This window comes from Liolophura sinensis, chromosome 7, assembly GCF_032854445.1.
Source record: "Liolophura sinensis isolate JHLJ2023 chromosome 7, CUHK_Ljap_v2, whole genome shotgun sequence".
NCBI lineage: Eukaryota > Metazoa > Mollusca > Polyplacophora > Chitonida > Chitonidae > Liolophura > Liolophura sinensis.
Genome location: NC_088301.1, coordinates 3,851,183 through 3,874,052, shown reverse-complemented (window position 1 = coordinate 3,874,052; position 22,870 = coordinate 3,851,183). Strand labels below are relative to the sequence as shown.

Genomic DNA, 22,870 nt, shown 5'->3' with positions numbered 1-22,870 from the left:
TGGTATGGCTGCGGCATTGCCGAAGTGGCCGTAACCTGTAATCATTAATTCATTTATTTCATTGGCTCAGCTGAGGACCGACTGTTGACCAAACTACCTGTGTACCAGTCCGGTCTAAAATTCTGACTGATGTGCTCTTCCACTGGGTCAGGTGTAGGTTAGACAGGTGAGGTAATCTGTGTCTTTCACATGAAATATCATTAATATGAACAGTTTGCTGAAACGGTGCATGTGATCTAACACTGAGCCTGGTGTGAATTGAAGGTGGAGCAGGTGACCTGGTGGAGACTGGGAACAACACGTATGGAGGGAAATATGTGATCAATCCAAGTGGGGGCCTCATATCTAAAGGACATCCTCTCGGAGCCACAGGTGGGTCATAATTCTATTTCTGCTTTAGTTTCAGGGTTTTCTATACCTTCCATAAGGACAGTAGCAAGGGTATCAATACCCCAGTGTGAATGGTTAGCAATTCAGTGAGGCAGAGATGTAAATGTACTCCTTTCCTTTGTTGTTTTTTATGCTGCTGCCAAGAATAAAACAACATTCGTCTGTAATTTTTTCTTGGACACAAATCAGTGGCTGTTGTGGGTATGTTTTTTGTAGTTGTCTTACATTTAGATGGCCAAAGTGGTAAAGAATAAATGTGACTCCTGCAACAACTTCTATTAAAGGTGAAGAAAACTTAAAAACATGAGGCTGAAAACAGCACATTTTTATCTGGTGGTGCCTGCTGTATAATTTTCGATTTTTCCTCACCATACATGTAAAGCTGAATACGGCAAAGCTGGCATAAATCGCTGAGTCCATCGCGTCCTCAATCTTTAACACCCAGTAATTTATGCTGGGGGTGTGTTGCCTCTCAGCCAACGAGAGTCGTTAAAACTGTTCGTGTAAACTCGGAACCTACGTCCAACATTCTGGTTTCTCGATTGTCAAGCGGAAAACGAGCTGTACTGTTCGCTACCTTCTTGGAAGAAGAGTTCTACAGGAAATGTCCGAACTGCACTTCAGCAGTTTCCAACGGCAATTCTCCTCCTAACACTGAAGACTTCAGGACTAGTTCTTAGGCAAAATGGAGTCGCCCACAGCAGATGTTGGTGCTGACTTTATTTATAATTTATCACCTTGAGGTACACATTAGAATTTTTTATGGCATGCACCTGCGAGGAATTGCATACTCTTTTCAATGGTATTTGATTGATATTTAAATTTTCGTCTCCTTTAAAGAATTCTGACTGCTTATAGCTTGTGTTGATAATGGTTAATGTTGTAGGTTTGGCTCAGTGTGCTGAGTTGTGCTGGCAGCTGAGAGGGCAGGCAAGCAAAAGACAGGTGAGGGGCGCTAAGCTAGCCCTGCAGCACAACATCGGTCTTGGTGGTGCTGCTGTGGTAGCTATCTACAGACACGGTTTCCCACAGAAACAAGGGTGAGAATACTGTATATTTAACCTAAAATTTGGTATGTAAAGACACTTTCAGTAGCACAAAAATTTGTTAAGATGATATACTTAAAGTTTTACTGGTAAGAAATTTGTTGAACTTCACAGCTGAATAACTCAGCATCAAACAGTATGTGTCCCATGAAAAATGCTAAACCAAAGTGAAATACAGTATACAGGAGCAGTTGTTTCACACATACTGAGTCTAGGTCAATTTCCAATGAGGGAGCGGGGCGTGGCTCAGGGGAAACTACAACCTCAAACACACAAGGTTGTGCAAAAGTTTATCTATAACTTATAAGGGTGTTGTCATCTGGGCACTCCGGTTTCCTCCACCCATAAAACATCCTGACATAAATAAAAACTTTTTGAGTATGGTTTTTTATAATGATCAGGGAAATAATTCATCACCTGTACTAATTAAGCCACAGGATTACACAAAAACCTTCATTGACTTTCTGATGGTTTATCTTTGGCTTTCTCTCTCTTACTACACAGTCTTTTCAACCTAATGTCTTTATTAATGGAGGGCTATTGTGTAACTGTACTTGCACAGAAAAGCGATTGCAAATTGAATCAGACTAAATCAAAGTAAAACCCATTTAACTGTTTGTCGGTCAGAAAAGGTAAATTCTTAGCAGTGGCAGTTTTTTTTTTTAAGGCATCATGTAGAAAGCTGTTTACCTTTTGTCTGCATACAGGACATTACAGGCTGTGGCCACCAGCAATGAGGATGACTTCCAGGCGGCGGCTGTCTTCAGGGAGATTAAGCAGGCCCTGGCCCAGGTGAGATGGCAGTCTTCATCACATTACATCTTAACAGCACAGAATTGCTCAGCCTGAGCCTAACACTAACCAAGCAATGTTTATTATAATCCTCCTATATCTATGTTATATATGAATGTTTAGGTACTCATGTACTTTTCCACACTCACAAGCAAAGGAGATTAGTTCACCAAAATAGTGAAAGTTGGATGGGTTGTATATACAGTGAGGTAAAGTAAAGGTTAATGAGGAGAGTTTACAGAACTTGATCTGGCGTGAATCATATTTTGTGAGACGGAGAGGATCATCTTATAGTCTGTTATTTAATATTTTGTGGTAGCTGTTGAATTCAGGGCCTCTGATAATACAGTTTAATATCAATTTTTTGTTAGAGTTGGTTTAGAGTGCTATGTTTGAGACCACTTGCTCTTGCCATAATATGAGTCTAACTGTACATGTATACATGTAGATTAGGATTCTGTCTGAAAGCTTGTTTGGTATTTGGGGTATACAGTGTAAGTATTGTGTGAAACAGAAATCCAAAAACAAACATTAACAGAAACTATGTCCACTACCTTCGCATTTTCATTCTTTATCAAGAGGCAATGTCTTCATTTAATGCACATTTCATAGATCTTCTATTTCAGGATGGTCCCGCTCTGGTGAAAACGGTTAAGGGAACATTCGCATTCAAGTGTAAAAAGGGCAATCAGGAAGCTGTGTGGTTCGTCGATGTCAAGAATGGAAGTGGAGCTGTCAAGTTCGGAGCTACAGGTGCATTTTGTTCCTTCTTATTGAGCGATATAACAATGGAGTGATAACTAGGTTAATCTCACAGAGGGACAATACTTCAGTGTGCGTTGAGGATATTAACAGGCCATATAAGTGAAAAATTCAAGAGCACACTATGAAACGCCAATCAGGTAAATTATAATTCTTCCGTTTTTGTGCATTGACTAATGGGGTATATTAATTATATTAAATATAATGGTGATGTTTGCAGACAAAGCCGATTGCACGATAACAATGGCTGATGAAGATTTGGTGAAGCTGATGACAGGCAAGATGAACCCACAGCAGGTATGTGGTTCTAGCAGGCTTCTCCACCTAGCTGCTTAGGGGTGCATTCCATTTGCCACAGGAGGAGGTAGTGTCATTACAGTGGGCACTGGAGAAGACCAGTGGCACCACTGATGCCCCTCAAACCCTCCACCCTCCGAGTCTGACGGCAGTGGAGTTTGTAGTGTATGTTGAAGCCTCTTAACTCCCGCAGCTTACAGAACTCTGTGTTCTGTATTGGCGGTTGGATCTGCCCACCAGTGGCGGTCAGATCGACATGTGGAACGTAATTCTGGTGATTACTGTCTACCACCTCAAGGTTGAGGTTGGATCTGCCCACCAGTGGCAGTCAGATCGACATGTGGAACGTAATTCTGGTGATTACTGTCTACCACCTCAAGGTTGAGGTTGGATCTGCCCACCAGTGGCAGTCAGATCGACATGTGGAACGTAATTCTGGTGATTACTGTCTACCACCTCAAGGTTGAGGTTGGATCTGCCCACCAGTGGCGGTCAGATCGACTTGTGGAACGTAATTCTGGTGATTACTGTCTACCACCTCAAGGTTGAGGTTGGATCTGCCCACCAGTGGCGGTCAGATCGACTTGTGGAACGTAATTCTGGTGATTACTGTCTACCACCTCAAGGTTGAGGTTGGATCTGCCCACCAGTGGCGGTCAGATCGACATGTGGAACGTAATTCTGGTGATTACTGTCTACCACCTCAAGGTTGAGGTTGGATCTGCCCACCAGTGGCGGTCAGATCGACATGTGGAACGTAATTCTGGTGATTACTGTCTACCACCTCAAGGTTGAGGTTGGATCTGCCCACCAGTGGCGGTCAGATCGACTTGTGGAACGTAATTCTGGTGATTACTGTCTACCACCTCAAGGTTGAGGTTGGATCTGCCCACCAGTGGCAGTCAGATCGACTTGTGGAACGTAATTCTGGTGATTACTGTCTACCACCTCAAGGTTGAGGTTGGATCTGCCCACCAGTGGCGGTCAGATCGACTTGTGGAACGTAATTCTGGTGATTACTGTCTACCACCTCAAGGTTGAGGTTGGATCTGCCCACCAGTGGCAGTCACATCGACATGTGGAACGTAATTCTGGTGATTACTGTCTACCACCTCAAGGTTGAGGTTGGATCTGCCCACCAGTGGCAGTCAGATCGACTTGTGGAACGTAATTCTGGTGATTACTGTCTACCACCTCAAGGTTGAGGTTGGATCTGCCCACCAGTGGCAGTCAGATCGACATGTGGAACGTAATTCTGGTGATTACTGTCTACCACCTCAAGGTTGAGGTTGGATCTGCCCACCAGTGGCAGTCAGATCGACTTGTGGAACGTAATTCTGGTGATTACTGTCTACCACCTCAAGGTTGAGGTTGGATCTGCCCACCAGTGGCGGTCAGATCGACATGTGGAACGTAATTCTGGTGATTACTGTCTACCACCTCAAGGTTGAGGTTGGATCTGCCCACCAGTGGCAGTCAGATCGACTTGTGGAACGTAATTCTGGTGATTACTGTCTACCACCTCAAGGTTGAGGTTGGATCTGCCCACCAGTGGCGGTCAGATCGACATGTGGAACGTAATTCTGGTGATTACTGTCTACCACCTCAAGGTTGAGGTTGGATCTGCCCACCAGTGGCAGTCAGATCGACTTGTGGAACGTAATTCTGGTGATTACTGTCTACCACCTCAAGGTTGAGGTTGGATCTGCCCACCAGTGGCGGTCAGATCGACTTGTGGAACGTAATTCTGGTGATTACTGTCTACCACCTCAAGGTTGAGGCTTCACCTTTTGAATGAATGAATATGTTTTTAAACCACAGTATTGCAACCATATCGTGGCGAAACATCACCTGTAAGTTTAATACTTTACAATTGTGTATTACTATAACCCTTCTTAGGGTATTTTGTTCTCATTTTGCCCCATTCAGATAGCTCTATTGGTTATGCAAAGATGTTTTGACCTTTGTTTGAAAGGTAGGATGGAATCATACTAGAAAAAGTGTCAACACCAAAAGTAATATATTCTGACATCTATCTGCCTCTAAAAATGCACTTTTGGGGATAAAATTTAGGTCATTTACTGTTTGTGGTAGTTTTTCAGGTTGTCTTGATGCTTGTTAGGTATTGATATTCAATCTCTGTGAGTTCTAGTCCAACTCCTGCTGGCTTCCTCTCCAGTCCCCTTGGCTCTGCCCGCTTTCCTCAAAACATAATGCTGACCGCTTTCATATATGTGAAATGAGTATGGAATAAAACACCAATCAAATAAAGAAAAACAAATTAAAATAAGAATGATATGACATCAATAGATGTTATGGACATCTATTAATTTTTATTCTCTTCTGCTTTCAGGCATTTTTCCAGGGGAAACTGAAGATAGCTGGCAATATGGGACTTGCCATGAAACTCCGAGAGTTACAGTCAAAGACAAAATCTGTGAAGTCCAAGCTCTGATGCCTGTTCCAATGTATGCTGACAGCATAATCGTCCAGAGTGCTGTGTGATTTTTTTGTATGATATAAACAAATTCATAAGAGCAAATGAGCAAATGAAGATATGGGTGATTAGTGGCTGTTGAAATCTCAGGTGTCAAATGAGTGTGATTCTATGAAAAATCTTGTATTTAGTCAATTGCTACAAGAGGTATTGTAAATTTTTACCACTGTTTAATAAAGTATCGTGTCGTTTACATTGACATCACAGCATTTTGGGGATGAATGAAGTACATATTACGATCGTAGTGTTTACAGAATATTTTTATGACATTCTGTACATTTATATCATTATTTTATGTATGTGGATTGCTGAAATGAGGAATATATAACAATTTATTTAGTGCACCAGTTTTTCTAAAGTTAAAGTTATGTCAGCCTTTTACATAAATGCAGTTCAAACCTTAATACAGAGTTTTCCGAAGACTTCTTTCCAGGGTAGTCAATGCTGAGTGTCTAATAGAACAACCACGTGTAGGACTATAATGTGTACATGCCTACACTTGTAGATTTAAGGCTGCACAGCAACAGCTGATTGGATCAATAAATGGTAAAGTGCTATCATTGTACTGCAGGATGTTATAATGTGTACATGCCTACACTTGTAGATTTAAGGCTGCTCAGCAACAGCTAATTGGATCAATAAATGGTAAAGTGCTATCATTGTACTGCAGGATGTTATAATGTGTACATGCCTACACTTGTAGATTTGAGGCTGCACAGCAACAGCTGATTGGATCAATAAATGGTAAAGTGCTATCATTGTACTGCAGGATGTTATAATGTGTACATGCCTACACTTGTAGATTTAAGGCTGCACAGCAATAGCTAATTGGATCAATAAATCGTGTTGAATCGTATTAAAGTGCTATCATTGTACTGCAGAATGTTATTAGGAGGTAATTTGTGAAGAGAAAGTTACAGGTATTTGCTCACCCGTGACCTGAATGGTCTTTAATACTGTGTACAGATTACATGTAAGTCACGAAGTGTAAGCGATGTTTTGCGAAAAGCTTTCTTTAAACATCTGTTATGGGACTAAGCTTCAGGAATCGTTTTGACAAACGTGCCATTTCATTTGGGTAATAGGAAGTATGATTTCTAAGTGAAACCTGCGTTGCTTGGCTTTGTTTTTATATCATTTTGATATTAAAGAGATTGTTTTTAGAAAATGACATAAAATGATGTTATCGACTGGAGTATGATTGAAGGCAGACAATTATAACATAAGGGCATGTTTAATTCAAGGGTGACAAACCGGGACTTTAAACTGGCGATAAACTTTTACATATCTTCTACTCATTTCATATAGTTATAGTAATCAGTAATCATATATCCAAACATAAAGAATTAAATCTTTGTTTTGGTAAATTTTAGTAAGATGTTGAATCATCTAGCACTGTAAAGATGTGAAAAAAGGTAGAAATCTGTTTAAATGATGGAAGAGAACATTTGAGAGCAATACTAGCTGAATAAAGCAAACATATTCTGTGATCTAAAAATGCTTCTTGTTGTGAAAAGTACTTGTAAGTTTGATTTATCAAGAGCAAAGAGCAATAAATGAGCACTCGGGAATGGCACTGGATCCAATGCACTTTCCAGACTACAGCAGCTAGCATGGCTGTTGGTCTGGTCATACCAAAGACTTTAAAAATGGTACTTGTTGCTGCCTTGCTTAACACTCAACACTGAGAGGTTAGAACAAGGAAACAGTAGGTGACTGGATTGCGTTCTGTTTGGTGTCTTCGGCCATTGTCAGTGGGGGCATGAACTCTTCCTTCCACAAGAAGACACGCATACTCCCACCGTCTCACAATTTTGTAAATGAGATCTCTTTGGTTGACCATTTTTTTACGCACATAATTCTGTAAACTAGGTGTCTTGCGGTTTTGAAGCAGTTAAGAGTGACTGGGGGAGGAAAACAGAGTTCCTGGAGTAAGCCAATCGATTTAGCAAGTACATGTAAACAAACAGAAATTTACCCCATAATCTGTGCCTGTGATCAACCACACAAACGCTACCTGCCAAAGGAAATCATTGACTATGAGAGACTGGGAGGAACCAAAACCTTGTGTATCTGATGACTCGTACAACCACCACAACAGAAATCTGGCAGGAATAATAAAAGGTTTAACTTCAACCACTTAATGTAACTGTTTTATTTATCTGCACTTCACATTGGCAGTGTTATTCTTAAAGGTGAAGACTTGTAACTGTTCATAAAACTACATGATTTTTCATTTACCCTAATTCTTCAACCTTTTCAACTGCTTCTGAAACCAATATTTTCAAAGATTCTGAGATAATTAAGGATTGTAGAGAAATAACATACACAGTTTAATGACGCATTTTTAATGACACAATCACTTCAGCATCATTTTCACAATCAACTGTATGCATAAATTCCACTGAAAAAAGTGCTTCAGTGGCCAGAAAGGTTGAAGCTTTACATGAGCTGACAAAATTTGGCAGGTCCAGTTCATTAACCTAAATCCAGAGTGAGGGAATATAATACAGTAGATTTCCGTGAGAGGGGGGTTCCTTGTGAACAGAACTTTAACAGCATATGTAAGCTGTAGTGAACAGGTATACCCCCTTTACTTTTTCTCTAACATTCAGCCTACAAAACAATGGTTGAACAGCTTAGCTGCCAACCCACTTTCCTTATTTCTCAGATTGCTGCTATCCGTCTATCATGATATCAGTACAGGAGATACAGTACGGAAACTTAACTCTAGAAAAATATACTACAGTTTAATAATATTAAACCTTTGCTGTTCTACAACCCTCATAAGACAATTTCTTTCATAGTGCCCCACATTAAAAAAACAATTATAGAAAAATGTACATCTTAATGTATAAAAAAGTGAAAAGAATATTAACATAACATAAAAATATAGGTCCTCTTACGTTCCCTGTAGTAATGTCACGCCCCAAAAATATTTTGCACACAAGCTAATATGGGTATAAAACCATAAACATACAACATGGAATGGATTAAGTTTGTACAAAGCTACTCATAAATATGGGCGCTACTGGCACTGATATGTGGACATGATCACAGAGGAATGTGAAGTATTCCTTACCTAGTCCTTTAACCAAATTCCATTTCACAGCAAGTATATATATATATATATATATATATATATATATATATATATAATATATAATTCCATTTAACAACAAGTATATATATATATATATATATATATATATATATATATATATATATATACACACACACACACATACATATACACAAACATATGTGCCTTACTGTTAAAGGCCAGAAGATAAGCGTGGTAGATAGGCATCACATTCCTCACATAGAGTTTTTTTCAAGACGATTTATGCAAACAAAGAAAAGCAGTCACATTAGTGCATGATAAGTCTTGGCCACCTCTGCCCTCCTAGGTTACAGAACAACAACCCAGGAAGATAGATCACACTCTCTTCAGCAGGAGCAGGTGGAAAGCGGAATATTAGTTCTCTATAATCTCTAGCAATCTTATGGAGTTTCTCATTTTCAGAGTGTATGTTGATTGGAAGAATGTGGAAAGTAAATGCCACTAACTCACTGGCTCTTATTCTTAATCACCTGTATATCTGATGTTCTTTCTTCTCTTGCCTTTGTGCATTAGGACCGTGGTGTACGGAACAGCCAGTACGACCCGAGAGGTTAGGCACAAGGCTCAACCATAAAAACTCTATTGTACACCAGTACCTAACATTTGTCTGTTTTATTCTGGTAATCTTCAGATGGCAAACAAGACGGTTTCAAGTTCTGTTATCAAGTTGCCAAAAATGATATTTCAAACATGAAATTTTGCACATCACATCCACTGACCTGTTAACTGAATCACACTTTAGGAATGAAAATCAATGTAACAATATGTAAGGAATGTGTATTGCCGGATAAATCCCAGAGAATTGGAAGGTCGGGGGATGGGGGGTGGGGGTGGGGGTGGGTGGAGCTCTGATGCATGGGAAAATGTAATATGAGATGGAACAATTGAAATTTTTTCCACATCCACATCAAGAGAAATTAAACAACTTTTTAAACTTACAATTCAATGTTATATGATACTATTTCAGTGCCTTTGTACAGATATGAACGACTGCAAATAAAATCCAGGCAAAATCCTAGATTTTTTTACATGAAAGTCATTCAGTTTATACACAAAACATTGACTCTAGACAAAATATTAATGACACACCAAAACATAACAGATCAATATAACAATGTCGATCATGTCAATATCACAGGAGGATATGTACAGAAGAATTGTACAACAAATTATTAAAATGCTAACATTTTGTATTACACATAGCAAAATATATGTGAATTCATAGGAACCTGTAATACAAACTTGCATACATACGATGTGCCAGTCTGTTGTTTCCCTTATATATACATGATTCTGATCATGAAAAATGATGGATGGGTGGTGTTTTCATTTAGTGGTGTTTTTTGTTTTTTGGCATCAAGGTGTAGCGTTAAAATTTTCCATTATTTGAATACTGCACAGTTAACTCATCAATGACAATAGCTCGTTTCCTGTCTGCAGCTTTGATGACAATGGGCAGTTCCCCTCTAGGCAAGCCTCCAGGCAGACGGACTGTCAGATCTGCAGGGTTGAAGTCATCTGGCTGGACACTGTCCAGGGTATTACAGTCGTGTAACACGTTCACTGCTATATTGATATAGCCTAGTGCATTTATTATGGCAAACCTGTAACACCGAACATTGCTCGGGGTCATGCCCACCCGATCTTTAAATTCCTCCCGCCCCCCGACATTCCAACCCTCTACCTTCACCGTACCCATCTCACCAATGAAGCATCGTATCCCTCTGATATCATCTGGAGTGTCATACTTTATAGTCCGGAAGAAGATATGCAAGCCAGTTTCTTTATCTGCCTCGACATCTGTATGCTTGAGGAACTGGACTCTGCCGACAAGCCTTAGCCTGTCTGTAGGCTGGTACTTGAATTTACTGACCATGTGGACATTTGGCGTCAGGAGTACCACAGCTTCCGTGCTAGGCAGGATGGATCTCTCTTCACGCCAGAATCCCATCTTAACCCAGGCCTCTGGCCGGATCACCACACTGTCACGCTGAAGCACCAGTGGATCCAGTTTCTCCTGGGAACGGTGCCGATACAGCTCTAACTGGTGTTGCAGGTACTCGTGATCGAGGTCGAAGTAGACTTTGTTTGGACGAAACTTGTACGCGATATACATAAGGTCTGCGACGACTGGAACGTCCCCTGTACCATGCCACACAGTGAGTGAGCCACCCGTCACGTCACACAACCACTTCAGCTGGGGGACGGAGTTACGCATTAGGGACAGCCGCACATTGAAAGTCAGTGGCTGTTTTAACTCCCAGTTAGACACTAGCTGGTACATATCCATCACCATCCTCCAGCTGTAACCCGACAAACTTAAGTCTGTGTGGTGGCCCGTCTTCCAGCCCAGGGCCAAGGTGCATTCTGGGAACTGCTGGTGGACCGTACGCAGGAAGCGTGTTGGGTCGATGGGAGGAACTGTTGCATGAGGACCTGACAGTACATCTGCACTCAGCCAAACTGGGCGAATTAGCTGTCAGAAAAATAACATTTTTGAAAAAATTAAACAAAATTACAAATCTTTCACAAACACACCAATTTGATGTGTTTGTCATAATTTTTCCTCACGTTTTTTCTTGGCCTCACAAAAGCTGTCAGGAACGGTAAAACTAATCACGTGCTGTATCATTTCACTGGTATACAGAATACTGTACCTCAGGACATCAGCCTTTGTCATTCGGACTCAAAGAACAGGAGACCAAAATAAACTCGACCTTATGGAATGCAAATTGCTTAAAAAATACACTGAAGTGTGAACAGCTCTATCAATGAATGCAAAGATGCAATAATATTCAATAATATTTCACTTAATTTTTGCGCTGACATGATGTAGAAACTAGGAAAATAAACACAAACAATAGTAAGTATGCCCACTTACATCAGCTTTGCGGAACTTGAGCTTCTGCAGGCTGATTTCCACAGCGTCAATGGAGTGGAAATCCAGCTTAATGCCTGTATTGTAGCGTACCACTCTGTCCAGCCACTGGTCCAGGGTTATGTCGCTGTCAATTTTGGGGGGATCAGCCAGCACGGGCAGCAACTTCTGAGTGTCTCCGTTCACATGCTGTAATATCACATCACACTCCAGCATCATTGCCTTACCTGAGAAGACAAATACATGTACCTCACAGTTTTCAAAATCTTCCAATTATTGACACTTTTGTAAATGTGCATTCAAAGCACTAGTCTGAGCTAAGTTTCACAAATACTGATACAGGCATCAGCCATGACACCCCAAACAGCCCTTGGCCTGTCCTCATACAAATAATAATGCTGATTAAAAAACCAGGAATGTAACGAGAGTGGTCATTTTCATGTTTTCACTATGTTCTGACTAATCAATGTGACTATATGAATGTAAGAATGCCATATAACCAGAAAAGTCATGAACAAATACTGTAAATCTTCAACCTTTTCAACCTCTAAAGCAGTTTTTTTCAGTGGAATTTATGCATATAATTTTTATGAAAATTATGCTAAACAGATCTGTTCAAGTCACTACAGGTTTTCCTGTAAAGCTTCCTAAAGCTGTGCAAATTATTTCCCTAGACCTCATTGTTCTCTCAGATTCTTTCAAAATATTGGTTGCCGAGACGGTTAAAAATACTGAAGAATTAAGATAATAATGCCATGCCGTGACCATCTGTCACAAAAGTTATCAATAATAGGCAATAAAAGACTGTATTTATGAGAAAGCCCCTGAGTCATCATGCTACGTGAGCATGCTAACCGCTAGGCCATAGAAGCCTAAAAATGAGAAAATATAACTTAGTTGAAATACTGAACTGTTAACTACGCACCCTCTCAGTTTTATATGGAACATCTATATGTTTTCGTATTATGCTAAGCTTATTGTGGTATTTATTTATTTTTTTATTTAACTGGTGTTTTATGCCCTACTCAAGAATATTTCACTTATACGACGGCAGCCAGCATTATGGTGGGTGGAAACCAGGCGCAGCCCGGGAAACCCACGCAGGTTGCTGACAGACCTTCCCACGTACGGCCGGAGAGGAAGCCAGCGTGAGCTGGACTTGAACTCACAGCGACCACATTGGTGAGAGACTCCTGGGTCATTATGCTGCGCTAGCAGGCTAACCAACTGAGCCACGGAGGCCCCCTATTGTGGTACCAACAAGATTTCAGAGATCTCTGAAGTCAGATGTATGTTGCCTTGGATGTATTCATAACACTTTCACAGGTTTGTTACAGAGCTGTTCGCTGGACAACTTGTGATGTGAAACACTATAAGGTTTTGAGAGACAAAAGTTTATCCAGCTCAGGTATATCATTACAGTCAGATTACTTACTGTGTAAAGCTTTGTCCAAAGCAGCTTTGCTGTTTACACCCCTTTCCCAGGTGATCTTACTGGCATCATCTTTAACTTGTGAAAAGTATGCTAAGGGGCTTATGTCTGGTCCAACCTTGAGCATGGGGATTTGGTTACGTACAAACTGAGGCAACAGTCCTGCAAGAGAATACCAGATTCTGATATGTAATAGTTGTAGAGAATGCCGTCTTCAAGGGTACGAGTAACCACAATGCTGTATATAATACTACATCAATTACATTTGATTGGATTCACTTTACACAAGTGGAAAGCAGAATGTGAAAAAAAACAAAATGCAGATTACTTATCTTTACAGTCTAATTAAAAGGGATTCAAAACTTGATTTTGTCAGGCAACTGCATCACCTCAAATTTTGAATCACCGATAACTGTGGTGCATGTAGGCTCTACACTAATGCTAACAACATTAACTGCCACTTCAGTTTTTATTTCTCAGTGTGCAGTTTAGGATGTGTCCTACTACACAACAGTACAGAAAACTTCTCAGCTTTATTCTTAGTGCAATAAAATGGTCTTAACCTACAGTTTTCCTCGGGCCCCACTGCTATGGCCTAAGTTAAATCCCAAATCTCTAGAATGCTGCATTCTTGGGATTTGATTTGGTCTGGAACAAGGTTCAGCGATATCGGGTTACACAACAAACACCAAGACGAAGGAGTTAAAGTCTATTTTACCCCAAAAATTGAAAAAAAATGTGGCAAAAATTGCATATTTCATGCTGTCCTTCTGTTTTACTCCCTCCACAGAGATCATGCATTTTTGACCAATCTAAAGCTTAGGCCATGGCAGTTGACCTGCTAGGACAAAGCTACGTATGCATGATGTCATGTCTTGTTGCTGCGTAAATCTTGCTGTGTAAATCTTGTTGCTAGGAATGTAAAAGTTTACTGCCCATGTATTATGACATCATACCAGAGCTCAGATTGGAATGTCTTCAAACAAAAAAAAATGTTCTTTTTCAACATCATGGCATCAGGGTGTAAAATATATAAAATGTAAAAACAAAAGCGATACCTATTAACTGTGTGGAATAACGCTGTTATCACGGAAGGAAATTCCAATAGTTCACCTTTATATAAATCAGGAAGCAAATCTAACAAGTAAACAAACTTTTATTTGTAGACGAAATGATATGATATTACTCGGGGAGGTGAACATACCGGCTGGTGTGTTAAGTGATGCTGTTTGAAAGGTCATCTCTATTTAACATGTGTATTTGGACATGGCTCACTACTAACAGCGCCTTAGAATTATTATCATACTGTAGTGAATAATTTTTCACTCATATGATGATTGTCAAATTTATGGGTGCTGGAAAGACTAGTGCCCAAGGTAACCACTGACATTTGGCAAGTTAGCTGCAATTTTTTGCACATGTGAAAAACATGTCGAAATCACACTTTTGGAAGTCAAGCAGTCTTAGCGAAAGTTAGGTTGTGCACATTGCCACACACGTCCTGCTGACTACTCTGACTCCAAAGGACTCCAAAGGACTCCAACAACAGTGAAAGCGGGGCAATTTACAAATTTCCTGTCTGAGACATGGGTTTAATTCGTAACTTATGGCAAAGACCCATCTGAGAAGGAGGAAAAATGAAGATGAAGAGGTGAGTTCAGGTGCCATAAGTTCAAATCCAGCGTGCGTTCACAATTCCGTCAATGTTCAATTCTTTGTCACATTTAATATTCTACTGAATTTATTGCTACAGTTTCCTTGTTGTTTACCAAAACATGGCCACCGTGGGATTGGGGCATAATGGTTGCGTTCGAATAGGTCGAATGTTATTTATTTTCTCTATTTAGAGGTGTATAATATGTCAAGGTTGAAGCAGTATTTACTGAGTTATCGTATTTTCATGGCACACATTGGAGATCTCGGCTTGATTGCCGGCTTTTCTATCATGGCAGACGATGGGTAATGTAAAAATTTATATAACATCCGAAAATGGACTATAGTATTGTTTCATGGTATACATATAGAACCACATGCTGGGATTCATGTTCATAATATACCACTTTAAACTTCTTGCTGTTTTCTCTTTTCAGGGACAGAGTGTTTGTGCTAGCTAATATGGTAGAACTGTTTTAATGATTATGTGAGCAAAGAAAAATGCACATATGAAATTTCAGCTATGTGAAAAAATTTGATAAATTGGTGCTTATGCCATATCCAAAATGAGATGATGATTTTAAATTTTCTTCAAAAATGCATTCTGTGAAAGTGACGTGTGAATATGGAAAACATGATATGATTGAAGATATGATTGGGTGTGAAAGTATTACTGATGCATAAATGTAATGTATGGAAGCATTTGTCTTGCGTGCGTAAAATTATTTCAACACCAGACAACTGGCAACGTAAGAACCATGGTCACTCAGAAAACTAAGTCAAATTATTCTGCTAACATTCTACGTTATTTTCTTCACAATCTATGTCTTGATTATGCACTGTGGAACAGTTATCTGCTTGTTGTGATTTTTAAATGTTCGCTTAGTGTTTGGTATTTCTATTTAGCAGTAACAACATACTGCACTCTACAAATGTATTTTAAGTCATTGTTACATTATTTTCTTCCTAATAAAAGTTTGGTTTGTTTGGTGTATGGTGTTGGTCTATTTTGCAGTATATCATTAAAATATATTGATATTAAAACTTCATAGTAAATGTTTTTCAATTGCAGGATAACGTGTAAACGCACTAAAGTCACTGTTCCATTACTTTCTTCCTAATAAAACTTTCTTTGGGGTTTGGTGTTGATCTATTTTGCAGTAAACAAATATATATTAAAAAATTTCAAATGTTTTTCAGATGTGTAAAGATAATATTAATATATATAATACATATATCTTATTGATAAACTTACACAATATATATATATATATATTATACACATAAATATATTTATCTGTTTTATTCTATTTCAAGCCAATGTTTCTTCTTTCTTTTTCTTCCTCAGTGTTTATAATTGTTCTTTTTTAGTTTGCCAGATCAATATGCCATCATGAAGTGGAAAGGATATCATTACTGTCAGGCTGAAAAGAGAAAATACTGAGAAGTTTAAAATCATATACTACGAACATGAATCCCAATGTGTAGTAATCAAGTTGAGTTGGGTTTTATATGTATACCATAAAAATTGATCAGTATGACATTAAACCCCGAGCACACACTCACTCTGTTCAGGGGTGTATAATATGTATCATATACCATTACAGTCACGTGACGACGAAGGAATTCTTAGAGTGCATGTAATGTGGCTCCTTGTTGCAGGACGGATTTCCACCCCTCTTTTATCTAGTGCTGCTTCACTGAGATGCCTTACCGATGGCAAGTAAGCCGCCCCGCCCAAGCTATAATACTGATACGGGTCAACCTGTCGTTGCACTATGCCCCTCATGCTCAACACCAAGCGAGGTGGTCACAACTTCCTTTTTTAAGGTCTCAGGTGTGACTCGACCCAGGATTGACCCTGGATCTACCGCTCCCGAAGCAGACACTCTATCAACTGTGCTATCAGGACTGATGCCTGAACAGAGAAAATCAATAGCATTCGATCTATGTCAGTTTTGAGTTGATATTCAAGAACGTTTAACCACAATGGCCAAACCGGATCTTAGACCGGGAGACTGGAGCTCAGAGCGGCTTTTAGGCTGAGCCCACATTTGGGTCTGTTCCTCTGTAACTCTTGCAACTGCATTGCACGATTTCAGCGTTACATTCCGCAACTACACAAGAAACTGCTTTTTCGCCATGAACATCTGAGAAGGTGTCAACGGCAAACGAAAGCCGCGCCCTAAACTTTGCACATGACCAAGGAAATGATTAGGGGCACCGGTAGTTTGTACGCAACCGGTGGTGTTGTTTGTGCTGTGAGTCCGCCATGTGAGTCACTGCCTGCACAGTTTGCAGGTGGTTATTGCATTTCAACAACAGCTTCCTAATTTTATTTTACCTCCATTATAATGGACCCAAATCAATATAAGTATTCCGCCGATAGCAAACTGGATGACCATAAGCCGCCTCATTGGCCTGGGTACGACGTTATACAGTTTCGTCGCTGGATGCGTGCCCCCCGCCATGTCGTTGAGGCCTGTCGTTGTTGACATGCTATCGTGTACGAGCTTAAGTCTCGTTTCCATCACATGACAAAACAGTGTTTTAAAATTTTTCTTTCTTCGTAACATTTCATCTAGATAGTACACAAGATGCTATTAGTGGCGTCAAACAACTCTTTCCAAAAGCGAAATAGTCCCGGCATTTACGTGCGAGTGCCAGAAACATCAGAATATTATTAAAACAAGTCCTTAAGATCTCGTGTTGCGCGGGATTCATGGCAAGTTAAACAAGATGGCTGCCCACATGCAAAAAAGTGCATGAGATTTTCAAACAAGCGATTTATGTGACAGCTAGCTCTGTATGAAATGGTAAGCGTCCTAGAAACGGAATGCAAAATAACCACACTGTCATTCTCTGCCATCTTCATCTATAGTTTTTACAAACACAACTGACAGTGTCTGAAAATCATTGATTTTGTTGGTTAAAGATGTGTCAAATTTTGGACGTACCAGCCGGTAATTTTATGACAACACATGTGTTGTTTTCCTCACTATCAGAAAGTGTGAAAGATGAAACTGCTGACCATGTTGTTGTTACATACCAACATATGTCCACCCTGTAGAGAACCCCGAAAAACACAAACAAATGTGTTCTCCATTTAAATGGAGATTGAATATTTTGTATAGGCCAACGCGCATACAATTTGTAATTGTGTTTGATCATAAACATACCGTACAAAGCTCTATTGACAAGTCTAGAATCAGTTTGCGCGAATGCCTGGCCTTTACCCCTTGGATTTTGGGACATTTTTACATTAAAATGAGCCTTGCTCATTCATCTGACTTTCCTTGCCGTGACAGCAGCTTCATGTACTACTGTACATTTTTAAAAGTGCCAGTAAATGTGAGGTACACGTTCTCGGTAGTTCCACGTGGGGCACTCGCATATATACTGGAAGCTGGTGTAAGATTACATGTTTGCCCCTATGCCAGTGTGTGTTACTGTGTAGCCTGTTTTTATTCCTAGACGTGATAACCTTAAATAGTGACACTTGTGATGATTAATGCTTAGTTAGTCCATCTAGATGAACTTATGGTGCTGTTTTATAATTCTGACATTCATTGTAACACTGAATCAGTCGCCGCCTCTCAAACAAATTGCTGCACATCTGCAGATCTGTGAACTCCAACTTGATGGTGCCAATTTCAGTGAAGTCCGTGCTGACGGGACCCAAACTTACCTGCACAAAAAACACAAGTATTTTTGTTTTATGCTTTTTTGGATTGAATTAAGAAAGTTGAAGTTGTTCTTGCCAGACAGCAATCGAAATGTAATAGTTTTCTCGAGGATTTCAATGCCGAAACTCAGTTACATTTCAAACCCAGAAGTAGGTCACGTGACACTGCAAAATGGTTGTTGACAGTGAGGCACTTAGTACCACCAAAACTCTAGCAGGTCCCATCTAGATGAACAAATGCTTATGGCGTGATCTAATTTAAATAAGCTACTGACATTGATGGATATCGCCAGAAAAGAAAAGAAAACAAATGTGTCATAAGCAAAGGTAGAGTGTAGATTTTTTTTTAATTGAGAACACACTCCATTCGCCCAACATTTATGTACAGGAAGCCTCTGTACTGCCAGGGTTCTAATCCCAATTTCCAGTATACTCGAGAATGCGTATCTCACGTAGGCCCTATTGGATAAAGATCTGCCTTTCCATATCTTATCTTCTTTGCTTAGAAATAGGGACGAGAGTACATGTGTGCCAGAAGCCACGATGGCCAACTAATCTTAGGTCATGTATTTTTAACTACTGTTTTTTTAAGTGTAATGGAGATTAATGTATTTTTGGTGAAATATGTATGTTCCCAAAACATTTTCTTCTAGAGAATGAGCAAATGGATAATTCTAATATTTAGTATGCATGTAGACCAACTCGAGTTATGATAAGTTTGCTAAAATCATTCAGTTTCAGTGTAAACTGTGAAAGCTCACCATTGGTTGAAATTATGACGTCACATCTAGTTTAAAATTTTGATAATATTTTTATATATTCTAGAGTATTTCAGTCCAGTGATTCCAAATCTCCTTTTGCTTTTTGTCCATATGTCCAACTTTTTGAGATAATGTCAAGAAACTAACTTTTGTTACATAAATTGAATGGCTTATAATTTGAAAACTATGAGAGCTAGAAATCTGAACTTGCACCATATTGTAGCCCAAGAAATGCATTTGCCAGATCAGTAGTTTTCTCACTAGAAGTGTTTTAAGAGCTACTACAGTGTGAAGACCAGATTGTCTTGAAAGGAAGGTTAAATGATAAGGATTGGGATAGTCTGAATTGCTTTCCTAAATTGTTAAAACATAGCACTGTAGCACAAAAGTTTTCTGTCATTTCCAATTTTGCCCGGTGTGACGTCATGCAAGAACACTTGGCGTCGCCCATCTCTGATGTATAGCAACGAATGACGTCGCACTTTCAAACACGCATGACGTCATGCCAGCATAACTGCCTTACTCGACTTTACATTTATTTGACTCATTGTCACATAAGGAACATTATCACGTGACATCAGGAAAAATTTTACGGAAACTGCCAAAGATTTTGTTTTTAAAGTCTCTTCACTTATACGAGTTAAATATGTTGTAGATCTTTTTGAACCCTGGTGTTAGCTCTTTTCCCTAGGGTATCCTTCATATCATTTTAATATTTCTGCGTAGCTTCTGTCAGGACTAAAGTAGCACTTTAATAGACATGAACCATTTTTAGTAATGGAAATTGAAGTTCATTTAACATGGAGCTAGACGTTAACTGGACAGATTCACATACATGTAATGTGCTTTTTTGGACTGCCTGGTTTCTACTGCATCGCCCATGCTTTCTCAAAGAGGTTGTATCGTTAGAAATAGGAATGCTGCGTCATATGTGTATTTGACAACGAATAATGAGAATTACATTTCGTGGACCTCACCCGAAATTGCTTGCAGTTCTAGTTTTAACTTCAAATTGGAAGTAACTACATGTGCATGTATGAGGGGTACATTTCTTGTAGTGATTCTACATGTACACGTAAGAGGGGTACATTTCTTGTAGTGATTCTACATGTACATGTATGGGGGGCACATTTCTTGTAGTGATTCTACATGTACATGTATGGGGGGCACATTTCTTGTAGTGATTCTACATGTACATGTATGAGGGGTGCATTTCTTGTAGTGATTCTACATGTACATGTATGAGGGGTACATTTCTTGTAGTGATTCTACATGTACACGTATGAGGGGTACATTTCTTGTAGTGATTCTACATGTACACGTATGAGGGGTACATTTCTTGTAGTGATTCTACATGTACATGTATGGGGGGTACATTTCTTGTAGTGATTCTACATGTACACGTATGAGGGGTACATTTCTTGAAGTGATTCTAAATGTACACATATGGGGGTTACATTTCAAGTTATGATTCTACACGTACATGTATGAAGGGTACATTTCTTGTAGTGATTCTACATGTACACATATGGGGGGTACATTTCTTGTAGTGATTCTACATGTACACATATGGGGGGTACATTTCTTGTAGTGATTCTATATTTACATGTATACGTTAGCACATGTGTGTGGAGGTGCCCATTACTGCAGTTGCCATAGTAACCAGATTGCCAGATTTTGTTATAGTTACATGTATAAGCAGTTTGCTAATATCTACCCTACATGTATATTTACTACGTGTATTTAAATGAGAATATAGGTATACTTGTTCAGGAATGCATTGGGTTCAACTCATGTTAAATCCTTTGGATAAGAATACTGTACATAATTATCATAACATTTGTCTCATCTGGTTTTTTTATTTGCAGTATGGATAGTGGATAAAGAAGTTACTGTCTACAAATACATACTGTACAATTAATCAAATAACAAATGGAATATTCTGCTGAAAACATTGAGTCCGTAAGTATACAATGTGTACGGTATACAAAATACAAGCATTTAATCTTCTATAATGCATTATTCACCACAAAGAAAATTAAGAAAACAGCATGAGGTATTAAAAGTGCATTCATAGTTAATTGTTGTTAGCATTAATTGTGTCTCTCAGCAAGACTTATAACTGTATTTAATGGTAAGTTGTTAGAATGTTGTAGAGTTTTTGTTTGTATGAGGTTTAGATGGATGTGTCAGAAGGCTGGAAATAAGTAATAGATTTGAAAGTAGAATTTACAAGGAAGTCATGACAGGTAATGAGCTGTTGGGATGTCAGTGATTCTCCGCTAATTTCACATCTGTTATTCAATGTAATGTCTAGTGGTCAAGTAGCACGATGATTTTAGACTCTTTCTGTTGTCTGCTCTTCCTGCAGGCAGTTCGTCAGTTTTACTATGATGCCAGCCTACAGAGAGAGGTACACAAATGGCTGACTTCAGCACAGGTATCACCAGAAGCCTGGTCCTTTTCCTGGGAGCTTCTAGGGGACAACAAGGTACATGTAATAATAGGTTAACCTGGGACAACAAGGTAAGAGCGGGTTAACTTTGGACAACAAGGAAATAGCAGGTTAACCTTGGACAACAAGGCAATAGCAGGTTAACCTTGGACAACAAGGCAATAGCAGCTTAATCTTGGACAACAAAGTGAGAGCAGCTTAAGCTAGGACCATAAGGTAATAACAGGTTAACCTGGGACAGTAAGGTAATAGCAGGTTAACATGGGAAGATAAGGTGATGACAGATTAAGCTGGGACAACAAGGTAATAGGACGTTAATTTGGGATAACAAGGCAATAGCAGGTTAACCTTGGACAACAAAGTGAGAGCAGCTTAAGCTAGGACCATAAGGTAATAACAGGTTAACCTGGGACAGTAACGTAATAGCAGGTTAACATGGGAAGATAAGGTGATGACAGATTAAGCTGGGACAACAAGGTAATAGGACGTTAATTTGGGATAACAAGGCAATAGCAGGTTAACCTTGGACAACAAGGCAATAGCAGGTTAACCTTGGACAACAAGGCAATAGCAGGTTAACCTTGGACAACAAGGCAATAGCGGGTTAACATGGGAAGATAAGGTGATGACAGATTAAGCTGGGACAACAAGGTAATAGGACGTTAATTTGGGATAACAAGGCAATAGCAGGTTAACCTTGGACAAAAAGGCAATAGCAGGCTAACCTTGGACAACAAGGAAATAGCAGCTTAATCTTGGACAATAAAGTGAGAGCAGCTTAAGCTGGGACCATAAGGCAATAACAGGTTAACCTGGGACAGTAAGGTATCAGCAGGTTAACATGGGAAGATAAGGTGATGACAGATTAAGTGGGACAACAAGGCAATAGCAGGTTAACCTTGGACAACAAGGCAATAGCGGGTTAACCTTGGACAACAAGGAAATAGCAGCTTAATCTTGGACAACAAAGTGAGAGCAGCTTAAGCTAGGACCATAAGGCAATAACAGGTTAACCTGGGACAGTAAGGTATCAGCAGGTTAACATGGGAAGATAAGGTGATGACAGATTAAGCTGGGAAAACAAGGTAATAGGACGTT

The 22,870-nt window shown here is 39.5% G+C and overlaps 3 protein-coding genes across 3 annotated transcripts in view; 2 read left to right on the top strand and 1 right to left on the bottom strand.

Annotated features, from left to right (window-relative positions):
• Nucleotides 1-7,270, top strand: part of LOC135469806 (sterol carrier protein 2-like) — a 28,050-nt gene extending 20,780 nt beyond the window's left edge. The window contains exons 13-18 of the mRNA XM_064748411.1: nt 265-372; nt 1,277-1,430; nt 2,144-2,228; nt 2,855-2,981; nt 3,211-3,287; nt 5,641-7,270. Of these exons, the coding sequence (XP_064604481.1) occupies nt 265-372; nt 1,277-1,430; nt 2,144-2,228; nt 2,855-2,981; nt 3,211-3,287; nt 5,641-5,742 (653 nt within the window). The 3' untranslated portion in view covers nt 5,743-7,270. The remainder of the gene's footprint in view (nt 1-264; nt 373-1,276; nt 1,431-2,143; nt 2,229-2,854; nt 2,982-3,210; nt 3,288-5,640) is intronic.
• Nucleotides 7,271-9,746: 2,476 nt separating this feature from the next.
• Nucleotides 9,747-17,353, bottom strand: LOC135471523 (protein FAM151A-like). Its single transcript, XM_064750788.1, has 4 exons — nt 17,216-17,353; nt 13,222-13,380; nt 11,790-12,013; nt 9,747-11,384 (listed from the first exon to the last, which is right to left on the bottom strand). Exons 1-4 carry the CDS (start codon nt 17,340-17,342, stop codon nt 10,278-10,280), a joined length of 1,617 nt encoding a protein of 538 aa, XP_064606858.1. The 5' UTR covers nt 17,343-17,353; the 3' UTR covers nt 9,747-10,277.
• A 256-nt stretch (nt 17,354-17,609) lies between these two features.
• Nucleotides 17,610-22,870, top strand: part of LOC135469884 (importin-13-like) — a 46,565-nt gene continuing 41,304 nt past the window's right edge. The window contains exons 1-3 of the mRNA XM_064748516.1: nt 17,610-17,687; nt 21,186-21,279; nt 21,689-21,808. Of these exons, the coding sequence (XP_064604586.1) occupies nt 21,250-21,279; nt 21,689-21,808 (150 nt within the window). The 5' untranslated portion in view covers nt 17,610-17,687; nt 21,186-21,249. The remainder of the gene's footprint in view (nt 17,688-21,185; nt 21,280-21,688; nt 21,809-22,870) is intronic.

Excerpts from the sequence above, each read along its gene's own strand:
- LOC135471523 (XM_064750788.1), bottom strand. The coding sequence starts at position 17,342 with ATGGCGGGGGGCACGCATCCAGCGACGAAACTGTATAACGTCGTACCC. Across the intron at positions 13,381-17,215 it reads TTGGGTCCATTATAATGGAG|GACTGTTGCCTCAGTTTGTA; the intron begins GTAAAATAAAAT and ends ATTCTCTTGCAG. Across the intron at positions 12,014-13,221 it reads TTTGGACAAAGCTTTACACA|GTAAGGCAATGATGCTGGAG; the intron begins GTAAGTAATCTG and ends TTGTCTTCTCAG.